Here is a 12,132-nt window from a genome sequence, read left to right as displayed (position 1 = left end):
CGGGACTCTAGCTCCGTCAATCATTTGGCGATCTCGAAAATCTTTGGACAGGGTTGTAGCGAATGAGTGTGGCTTTCCAATGATACCCCATTATATGATAATTGGGGGTCTAATACGGTCTCTATTGATCGATTTATGATAAAGAAAAGCAGGGTCCCCCAATTGGGGGACCTTACAGCTTAACAGGTTTTAATGTTATTAACTAACGTTACACGCAAATTAAGTGCTGCCTCTCTCTACCGTCCCTGCTACACTCTGACTACATTAACGTTTCCCTACTCTCACTTCGTTAACGTTAGTTAATGTTATCATAGCTATATTATTATCTGTAATGTCATTTGGATAACGTTAACTTTGTTTGCAAACGTTAGTTAACGTTCGCTATCTATAACGTTAGCCAGTTTTTCCCCATGAACAATGACACAAGTTGTGATATTGTTATTGACTAATGTTACACGCAAATTAAGTGCTGCCTCTCTCTACCATTCCCGCTACACTCTGACTACATCAATGTTTCCCTACTCTCACTTCGTTAACGTTATCATAGCTATTATGATCTGTAATGTCAACTGGATAACGTTAGCTTTGTTTGCAAATGTTAGTTAACGTTAGCTATCTATAACGTTAGCTAATTGGCTAGTTTCCCCCAATGATGAACAATGACACAAGTTGGGATATTTAACTATGTATGTGCAATGTGCATTAAAATTCACTAACGTTAAAATAGTGTTATAATGTTAAATGTTCGCTCAAAAAACTTTAGTTTGGAGAAGGGATGTGTGACTGACTATTCGCTGCTTGCGTAGACCTACTGTATATATCCCACAATGCATCACTCTTAAAGGAGCAGGCAACACCCTAATCTACTTTTATCACATTTCAGAATGTTGAGGGACAAATGGATAGATTATCAAACATGTTTGAAATAGTTTCGGGACTCCTACGACCTTAGCATTTTTTTCTAATCACGATCGCGGGTAAACTCGCATGTAATAAAAAATATATATACAGGTATATATATATATAATTTTTTTTTAAAGAAGACAAATTATGCGGTACCACCGCATCCCGCGGTGATTAGCCACACACACAACCGTGGTGAGAAAATGTCATACCGCAACAGCCCAGTCCCGGCGCCATGGGCGGGCATTAGGGGGCCGGGCCCGCCCACTGAGTCAGCTGTGCCCACCCTGGTAAATTTTTTATTTTTTTTATTTTTTTTATCAAAGTCAACTATCCAAATCCTTAGTCGGGGACAGCCCTAGTGGGCACTGATGTCAACAACAACACTACTGAAGCTAGCACGGCACTCTGTGAGAATTTGTTTTCTACCCTCAAGAACGTCTTTACAGAACATCGCCTTAGTATGCTTCATTGACGCAACTAAGGCCAATTTAATTCAGTTGGCATTTGAGAAGGACTTAACAAAAAAGTTCAGGAATGAGTGGAGGGGCAGTGTTTTAAGAAGATTTCACTCTGTCCCCAAACACCGCTTGCCTCTCTACTTATGATGGTGAGTAGCCTGTGGAGGAATTTTGTTTGCTTTTTTATGCACCTTATTTTTGTCAGTTCAGTTCAGTTTGTCAGTGAATTCAGAAGTGTTGAATAAATGGAGACTTTTCAAAGATATAGAATAGAATAGAATGTATTATCCTGAGGGAAATTTGACACTGCAAATCACTCAACATTAAACATTTAGACAGAACAAGTCACAAATAAGAATAACAAAACAAATGGCTTAAGAATAGAATAAAATGAAATAGAATAAAAATAGAATAAAAGATACAGTAAATAAATACAGTAAAAATATACTGAAGTCTACAGTAGGTGTATTATTGCACAGTGCTGTTTAAAAAGTAAGAGTCCAGGAAGATGGTAACTGTCACTCTGTGCTCAGTGATGCAGTGAGGCACAGTGATGCATTGTATAGTCTGATGGCTGTCGGAATGAAGGACTTCCTGTGCCGTTCAGTGCTGCATTTAGGTAGTGTGAGCCTATAACATGCTCCTCCTGTCAGCCAAGTCTATGTATAGTGGGTGGGAGGGGTTTTCCCTGATGGCCTGGAGCTTAGCAAGGTTCCTCCTCTCCGCCACCCTCGCTAGAGTCCAGCTCCACCCCAACCACGCTACTGGCCTTCTTGACCATCTTATCCAGCCTGTTTGTGTCCCCTGCTCTCAGTCCGCTGCCCCAGCAGGTCTGTTATATATATCCGTTCAGTCTGTTTTTGTATAAGTGAAAGTTCTTAAGATAGAGAGAAATTAGATTTTTCAATTTCCTCTCTGCTGTTTAGTTCAGCACCGTGGGCAGCGCCAAGCAAGCCACAGCGCCGCTGTCCCAGCTGAAACGTATAAAAGGGAACCTGTGTTGAAAAACCATTGTGCCCCCCCAAGAACATTTTATGCCCCCCCACTAATTTGTTTCTTCAGCCTGGTCTGCAACAACCCTACTCCCAAGCTCTATGTTAGTCTGTGTGTTACTTTGTGTGTGTTAGTAGTTCATTAGTAGTGTGTGTTACTTCATGTATGTCTGTCTGCCTTTTAGTCTGTGTGTTACTTTGTGTGTTAGTAGTTAATTAGTAGTGTGTGTTACTTCACGTATGTGGTATGTCTGTCTGCCTGTTAGTCTGTGTGTTACTTTGTGTGTGTTAGTACTAGTAGTTAATTAGTAGTGTGTGTTACTTCATGTATGTATGTCTGCCTGTTAGTCTCTGTGTTACTTTGTGTGCGTTAGTAATTAATTAGTAGTGTGTGTTACTTAATGTATGTCTGTCTGCCTGTTTGCCTACATGTTGCTGATGTTACATCGTCCCTGTCTTGCCTTGTTCTGTCTCAGCATTTTTCTTTCCTGTATTCTGTATTGTATTCTCCCATCCTACTCTGTATTTTCCCCACTTTGCCAATAGCAAATTATGCATTTTATAGACTTATCCACTTTTAACTATGCTGTTATATTCAAATACTGTTATAATTATGCTCTTAAAATGTATAAAATGTCTATCTATTCTGTTTTCACCTGGCATTTAACTTGCCTATAGGGAGTTACAGTTGAAAACTAGCTACCCAGCTAAAACTGGCATATTTACAGTGGTGGTATAATGTGCACTGTCCCTATTCAAATGAACTTCATAAAATAAATTAGATCTAGATTCACTCTTACTAGTCATGCTGCTGGCGAGTATGACTTACTACCATAGTGTCTTTGTTCACCGCCACGTCACTTCCGACTGAGGAAGGTTGCGCGCGTTTGGCTGTCGCTTCTCATCGGAGTTTGTTTGTTTGTTTGGTTTGTTTTGTTTGTGTCTAAACTTTAAAGTCCATGTACTGTGTCTGTCCATGTACTGTGTTTGTCCATGTACTATAATGCAATGTCTGTAAAGTGCTTTGAGATAACTTATGTAAGGCTTATATAAAGTAAATTTATTATTATTATTATTAAAAAGAAATAGCCACATCAAATTGATAGCACAGTCCATGCTGTAGTAGCGCTGGCTAGTTAGCCACAAATAAATGCAATGTAAATGGAGCTTATTGATTTTAAAGGAGCACTTCACCCAAATATATATATGTATAATTTGCATATACATTTACATTTTGTAGTTTAGCTGACGCTTTTATCCAAAGCAACTTACAAGTTCTGTACGACAAGTCATCAGGAAGGGCACAACTCTATCAGCTGAGTAACAATGTTCATCAAAGTGTTGAGTGCTACAGTGTAGGTTAGTATATTAGGACAAGTGCATGACAGTAAGGTTAGTTAGGTTTTTTTTTATTTTTTTATAATATAAATTACTCACCTTGTTACATCATAACAAATGTAAAAAAAAAAAGAAAAAAATCCATGCCTGCCTCCACAGTGGGTTTTTAGTGAAAATGCATGTGTTTGTGAAGTATTGAGCATACGACTGGATAAAGGAGACTTGGATTATAAAAGATGTGTTTGAGAGTTTGTAAACAGATGTTTTGCTATTCAATGTAAATCTCCAGTAACTTCAATTCTGCTAAGAACTGCTAGCCTTTTGGGATTCTACTTTCACCACAGAGGCATGCGTGGAAAAAAAATATTCAAGGCATCACAGGATGAGTAATTGATTTTAGAAAATGTTGGGTGAAGTGCTCCTTTAACTATCTCTTCTATATTCCACAGAAGTTACAACCATGTCTTCAAAAATGGTGGTCAACCAGCCCAAGCCCTTCATAGTAACCAACGTCTCCAACCAATGGAGCTCTGGCATTTGTGACTGCACCCAGGACCTGCCCCAATGTAAGTATAGCGGTGTTGTGTGTACGTGTGCGTGCCCACATTTGCATGTGCATACAAGTTCAAGTTCAAGCTCAAGTTTGTTTTCTATTTGTCAGAACAAAATACAGGATACTTTATAATGAAATGCTTGTTTTCTTATGAGCCCCTGAGAGTGTGTTACATACAGTAAAGAGAAAGTAAGTAAACAAAAAAATTAAGAAGTAGAAAGTAGGTAAAGTCAATATACATATATACAATATACAATATACAATACAGAGTAAAATGAGTACCAGTGAGGTAGAATGCAGAGGTACTGTACAAAACTTGGGGTAGGGTGCAAATGAGGTATGAATGTGGTGCAAATCTCTTTAACACATTGGTCGCCAAGAACGACTTACGCCGTATTTGCCCGCCATGCGTTGAAAGCCAACAACGTCGTAAATCGTTTTTGGCATCAATATTTCATTTTTTCGCCATGGCATTCATCCAGCCTCCCTCCGGACTGCAGCAGCAGCCTGTTTGAGATTGCAAAGCCTCAATACCGCCGCCTGGTGGATGGTTGGGCGAGTTACACTCTCTGCAAACCGGAAGTGGCGATCGGTGCGTCGAGGAAATTCCTCCATCAGAGATATATTGTTGCGTGGCTCCAGACAAACACTTGAGTGCATTGGGATCGCTTTCTAAACGCAATAATCTATATGAATTCGGCGTTTATTGCGCCATACAAACCGGAAATGGATATAGGAGATCAACGTCAAATAATTGGGATATTTTTCCTCCAGTCTCATCGGCAAACGGTAAGACGACACTAACGTTACTTTCAGCTTGATTGTCCATTTCTTTGTTTGCAAACAGTCTGATCAATATATCAACCCATACTAAATAAAGCCGTTACTGACGATCAAGGAATTATACACGACCCCCGCCCCCCCTTTCCTTCACGCATGATGACGCATAATGTATACCGATCATATAAATTTAAATTTTTTAATATAGCGTGTATAGGAAAGAAACGGCAATCGATAATCTATCATATGCGTTTGGGCCTATAACTAGCGTTTTTGGAATTACAGCAGAAAAGCTTAAAACATACTTATATTCTAGACAGTATTAACACAACAATGTATGAAGGAAAAAATATAACATTCCCACATCCGGAACGATAGATAATCGATGTTGAATGGGCCATAGTAATGCAGATATAGCAATAATATTTAAAAAGTTATATCCCTGCAAAGAAGGTAAACATCTCCATAAGCGCCCAATGTGTTAACAATAGATTCATATAAAGTGTGTTAAAGTGTCTAAAGTGAATAAAGTGAGTGAAAATATGTGTGTATTTGTCTGCATGTATATACTGTACAATTGACTACGGTATGTCTATGTCAACATATGTTAGTATTCAAAATATGTATAATTACCCTGTCACGATACGTGTCTCCATGAGGCACTCGCCCCCTAATCCTTCCCATGTGTCAAACGTACCGAACACTGATTCATGATCAGTTCCAATTCTATTTTGACTGAGGAATGCCAACAGATAGCAGATTATGAGTGCATGCAGGTGCGTATAGTTGTCTTAATTGGTGTTGTGACGTGTCTCCCATTCCAGGAAGATGTTCTCTATGATAAAGTAAGCCGCCGTGTCTTAATGGAATACTGTGTGTGTCAAACTGTAACCAAACAGTAAACTGCCCACACGTGAACCAAGAATGGGGTCAAATCACTCTCAGTTCAGTGAATAGACCTGTCAGACTCAGTGTGTGCGTGCATCACCGGGGCAGAAAGGAACGTAATCCTGGTCATAATAACGGGGCAGACTACAATATATTTGCATTTGTTAGCCATGCTAGCGACCTAAACAATAAATCCATGCCAAAGTTAGATATGTAAAAGGTGAAAGACTCACACTCACAGCCATGCTTATTTGGCAGAATTACATCCATATAATTTTTGTTTGAAACAACTTTTAGTCAGGAGAGTGCCGTGGTTTATCCATAGAGCCCGTCGTATTATTTTAGTGCAGCAGCTCACGCAGGTCCGGGGCAACTTAGTCACGTGACTCAGTTGGTATTGCTGATTGGCTCGAACACAGTATGTTTTTATACAACGAACAGGTGTATTCAAAATGGAAACCGAAATTTGCAAATGACTCATTCCTATTGAAAATTAACTGCATGTATATAGCTCTTTTGTCTAAATCGCTTTACAACTTATGCCTCACATTCAAGATTGAAGAGATTCAAGATATTTATTTGTCATATGCACAGTTAAACAGTTACACCATAACATTTTAATGCTAGTTCCCCCTTCACACAGAATCAGAAAAATGACTTGACTTAAATTAGAATATTAAATATAGAAAATATCAAGGAAAAGTTTAATGCTAAAATAAAGAATCTTAAAAAAGTTGAAAAATAAGGCATGAGTAACAGTATTGCACATTCAGTTCACAGTGTAGTGGTAGAAGGATATAAAGTGCACAAGGAACAAGGTTAGGTATTCACGAACACAGCAGTGTTCGTCCAGTAGCGTGGCTACATGGGTAGAGCTCCGGACTCATGATCGGAAATTGGTGTTGTAGTCCTGTAGGGAGCGCTCTGTCACTCTTACGGTGATATGGACACCGTACAGCTGTGAGTGCCATTCTTCGGATGAGTCGTAGTTTTCAGTGCCAACTGAAAATCTGCGGTCGTTAAAGAAAGAGTAGGGGGTTCCCCGACGTTCCTGGCTAAATTCCCAATCAGGTCTCTGACATCAAGGCCACCTAAGCACCCCCCTTAATTGGCTGATATCAATCCCTGTCTCCTGAGCCTTTCAGCCATTGTGTAGTGTGATGTATGTCTGGTGCCAATCTATGGCAGCCATTGAGCCTGTCCAAGGTTGGGTGCTACACAGTGTTGGTGAAGGAGGCAAATTCCACCCTACATTGTAAAAAACACTTTGAGTGTGTGTAGAAAAGCGCTATATAAATGCAATGAACATTCATTCATTCATTCACAGGAATAGTTTAGGCATTCGCTGACCACAGTGTTACAATAAATATAGACAATAAAGAATTTGAATCTGAATATATAATATGAGTAGTGCTAGTAGTGTCTAGTAGTAGTGCTAGTAGTGTCTAGTAGTAATGCTAGTAGTGTCTAGTAGTAGTGCTAGTAGTGTCTAGTAGTGTCTAGTAGTAATGCTAGTAGTGCTATAGTAGTAGTAGTAGTGCCTTTAAACAAATTCTGCAGCCCATTGTAGACAAACTCAAATGGAACGTTCCCATCTTATTGCAAATTTGTCTGTTTTTATCATTATGTTTATGCAGGTTGCTTAGCCTTCTGGTGCCTTCCCTGTTTCACCTGTAAGACATCGCACGAGGCAGGGGAGTGTCTTTGTCTACCTCTGCTAGACGCCTTTGGATGTATTCCACCCATGACCATGTCTCTAAGGGTGTCCGTTCGCCAGCGCTACGGCATAGAGGTGAGGACAAACTGAACTTAGACCATGGTGACCACCCATCCTAGCCCCCTGTATATGGTATCATTGTATGGCTATACTCCTCACCAAGTTGAATTACTATGTATGTGGAATTCCCCAGGGGTACATTCTTGGGCCTCTATGCGTTGGCTCATATGTCCGTGAAACAGTTTTTACTGAAAAGCTTTTCCTAAATGACACAATGGCATGAAAAAATAAATAGCCACCAGTCATTTGAATAATGCTATATCCACATTTCATTAACATTTGCATTTGATCACATACGCATGAGTCTTAGTAAATAGAAGTCCTTTAGCTCTGCATGCCTCCATGTTTCTTCTTTCTTCGTCATGTTCAAATACATCTTTGCCTCAGACCCGATCTCCATCTGTCTAGATCTCACACATGGTTCACCTGTTACCGTTAATCTGTCCTCCATCTTAAAACCTGCTTTTATGACGTTTAATTTGTACAGTAGACAGACTCTGTCTTACATTCCTAGAATACCTTCAGAATACCATCACACTACTTGTATCTCAGTAATAAAGATACTGTGTTACTCACACTGTGTGTGATCATGGAGGGAGACACGTCTTGGGACATTGTGCTCCCATGTCTGGTTGCTTATGATCAGATCTGTTTCTGTCATTGTCAGTGACTAATGAACCTTTCTGCAGATTCCAAACCAGCTGTAATGCAGAATGTCGGATTCTCTCTCTCTCTCTCTCTCTCTCTCTCTCTCTCTCTCTCTCTCTCTCTCTCTCTCTCTCTCTCTCTCTCTCTCTCTCTCTCTCTCTCTCTCTCTTCTCTCTCTCTCTCTCTCTCTCTCTCTCTCCTCTCTCTCTCTCTCTCTCTCTCTCTCTCTCTCTCTCTCTCTCTCTCTCTCTCTCTCTCTCACTCTCACTCTCACTCTCACTCTCACTCTCACTCTCTCTCTGTCTTATATATAAATTCAACTTTATTCAGACACTTCGAAAGGTCTGCAACACAATACAAACATAAAACTGTAAAAACAACAATCCTTGGTATAAAAAAAAAAAAAATACATAGAGGCTCTTTCGCCAATGTCACCACAAGATAGAATTGAACCTGGTGTTACTTTTGACAGGATTAATTAAGGCCACAATAACACTGTTCAATGAGTCATCTCTAACCGACACATAAACCTGTACATAAGGTTTCTTACAAATGCTTTAAATGTAGGTATACCCACACTGACAAACAGCTGGCTGGCACTGTGCCATCTAGGGACATGCAAAAACAGCCGTAGAGCATCATTATAAGCCACATTTAGTCTCTGCATGCTATTTTTCCTGTAGCTGACCCACAGGTGAGCAGTATACAGCAGCGTACAATACGCTCTGAACAGTGAGGTTTTGACATCTGAAGTGCACATATGAAATTTACCTATCAGCATGTTGGCCTGTGCGTATAACGCTGTCTCTGAATATCTTTGTCATCAGACAAATCATCTGTAATACAATGGCCGAGGTATTTAATCTCATTACACACTTCAAGAACATTGTTACTCAAATAAAAATCAGGAAAAACTGCCCTTCGATCTTTTTCACAATGTACAATCATAATATTACTCTTCTTGCCGTTGTATTGGATGTCACATTCTATACCGTACTGGGAACATTTCTTACGTAGCTGTTAGCGTATAGCCAGCACTATACGGTGAACACAACCAAGTAATCTCTGCATACATAAGATGATTAAAAACAGTATTTTTTACAACACAGCCAGTTGTACACATAATTAAGTTGAGTGGACAAATCATCCATATACACATTAAATAATAATGTAGAAAGAATGCCCCCCTGCCGGACGCCATTACCCACACTGAAATGAGCAAACACTGAATTATTACAGAATATATATATATATATATATCTCACCTTGCACAGTAAAGGCTTATCGTACAACTCAACACTCTTATATATAATGTAATAATGACAATGATGAAGATAATGATAATGATAATAATAATAATTATTATATTGTGTTTTTATCATTATTATGTATGTAAGTAAAGTGTTGTCTCCTCTCTGTCCACCAGGATACCGTGTGTAACGACTGTGTCTATGCCTGCTGCTGTGGCCCCTGCACCTGGTGTCAGATCGCCAGAGAGATGAAGAGCAGGACGGCTCCCATCACCTTCATCAACTCACGGGCCAGATAAATATTCAAGCTCCATACTACCAGCACCACCATTTCCATCATCATCACTGTCCTCACTACCATCAAATGTTAAAAGAAATGTCTTTCTTTTATTTAGTTACTTAGTTATTTAGTTTATTTTGTACTCTTTTAGTCTATATGGAATTAAGCAGTAGAGATGGCCAATGTTGCCCGGGGCAGAAGACAGTGGTCTATCACCTGAGCAACTATGTCACAATTGCACATTTGGAGTGCTCAGCCAATCAGAGTGCCTATTCCATCTTGTCTATGGAAAAAGTAAATGTGAAAATGAATGGGATTTCCAAAATGTTGCCCCCTCCAACATATGTGGCCTCTGCAAATGTTTAAATTTGTCTAGAAATGTCTTTTACTTAGGACTGGATTCTGGGAATTTTGAAGCCTTTTGAAAATGTATATGTTAGCGCCCGAAAGAAAGCAACTTCTGCTCCTTTGACATTTGAACTCTAAACCACTTACATGTTTTGCAAACAGCTTATTATTTTTCAACCAATCAAATGGCGCAATCATTGACAACTGCAAATGTTTATTTTAGCTTTCTTACGTTCTTCTTTTACAATCATTTAGATATTCAGCCAGAGCGAGCATGGGAGTATGAAAGAAACACTATATGTCACAGTTCATGGCTTATTCGCCAATCTTCCTGCCTCTGCTGTAAGCGTTGTCCATGTGTGATGGCTTTATCAAATCAAATTAAATCAAATGTATTTGTAAAGCCCCAAATCACAAGGTGATGCCCCCATCGGCTGGACAAGTCTTTAAACAAGTCAAGAAGAAACATCACAATAAATCAAGAACAAAAACCACCATAAAATCCAAAATAAATGCAATACTCCCAGACATACCCCAGCGAAGGTAAGGAAAAACTCACTAAAAACCTAGCAGAAACCTTAGATGGGCCGTTCAAAAGGGGATCCCCCAACTTTGATGTCGGTGATAATATATAGTGTTGCTATGGATGATGGGTGGAGAATAAAACAGGCGAATAGTAAGTATGTATGTACATATACGTGTAATAAAACACATATATGTACATGCAATAGCAACTGGGGTACATAAGAACATTTTTGAAAGATTGAAATCAACAACAACAACAAAAGAAAAAGCATAGGGAAACAAGCGCTAGTATGAAAATAGGATAAAGGCTAAATGTCTAGGCTCGGAGTTCAAAATATCATAGTCATATTCCGCTTGGATGAATTTGTGCGTGTACGTATTCCGCTTGGATCCATTTGAAGTATGGGGGCGACGTAGAGAAGATCGCACCACCTTGGCCATCATCACCATGAGACAACATCCACTCACAGAGAGACAGGGAGACGTTCTTCGTCCCATCTGTCTTCTTCTTAATCTCCCAACATCACCACATACCAGTCAGTGTAGGCCTGGTATGCAGTGCCGCTGACGTTTTCATGATCCAGCACTGATCTCTGTTCAGTTTCAGTTTAACAGTTACTTACGTACGTGAGGAATGTCAGCCGATAGCTGACCGTGGAACGTTTTGCAGATGGAATGTAGCCTAGGGTGTTGTCCAAGATGCTACGGATAAGTGGATGTTTGGCCTAGAGTGACTTCATGAAGGTGACTGATATTAATCAGAGGTATCATATAGCAACACAGTGTCCTCAGAAAACATCAATAAAGTACTAATTGACCACAGGAAAAAAAAAAGGTACATAATGTGATTATGTTATAGCCAGTAATATATTTACTTCTATAATCAAACTAACAATGAACAACTCACCACTAGACTAAGTCACCCACCCACCCTGATACAAACACAGCAATACCAATACCGCGAGGCCCGCGGTTGCAAAATTACAACATCACTTTTATTTCTGCTGATTCAAGACATAATTATTAGGGCTGGTAGCGAGATTCCCCAAATTTCCCTGAGATCGGATTCGGCCGTGGCTGAGAGCAGAATTTAAGAGTGCTGAGGAGCACACTTATGATTGATTGACTGATTGAACATTTTTATTAACTTGACAGACTGTGTTCTCCATGTTCTTAATGGCTTTATTTGGGGAGAATCATAGTGATTCCTTCATGTCAACCCTACAGGCCTCCTTGGAATTAATTACTTAATCATAATTAAAATAAATTACAATATTTGTACGATAAGAAATTACGCGGATGTCGGAAAAATAAATAATATGGATTCATCTGATCACAGGGCAGCTGGATTAACCATATCTGAACCAGCTATTTTGGACAAATGTATAA

General features: G+C 39.4%; 1 protein-coding gene across 1 annotated transcript in view; it reads left to right on the top strand.

The window, feature by feature from the left end:
- Positions 1 to 12,132, top strand: part of LOC311245915 (uncharacterized protein) — a 91,633-nt gene that overhangs the window by 29,979 nt on the left and 49,522 nt on the right. Inside the window, exons 2-4 of the mRNA XM_084335939.1 lie at positions 4,144 to 4,260; positions 7,553 to 7,707; positions 9,767 to 9,880. Of these exons, the coding sequence (XP_084192065.1) occupies positions 4,144 to 4,260; positions 7,553 to 7,707; positions 9,767 to 9,880 (386 nt within the window). The remainder of the gene's footprint in view (positions 1 to 4,143; positions 4,261 to 7,552; positions 7,708 to 9,766; positions 9,881 to 12,132) is intronic.

The sequence above is a fragment of the Notolepis coatsorum genome, assembly GCF_963971535.1.
Source record: "Notolepis coatsorum genome assembly, chromosome: 1".
NCBI classification, from domain to species: domain Eukaryota; kingdom Metazoa; phylum Chordata; class Actinopteri; order Aulopiformes; family Paralepididae; genus Notolepis; species Notolepis coatsorum.
The sequence above is the reverse complement of the archived record's forward strand: the minus strand, read 5'-3'. Positions and strand labels throughout refer to the sequence as shown.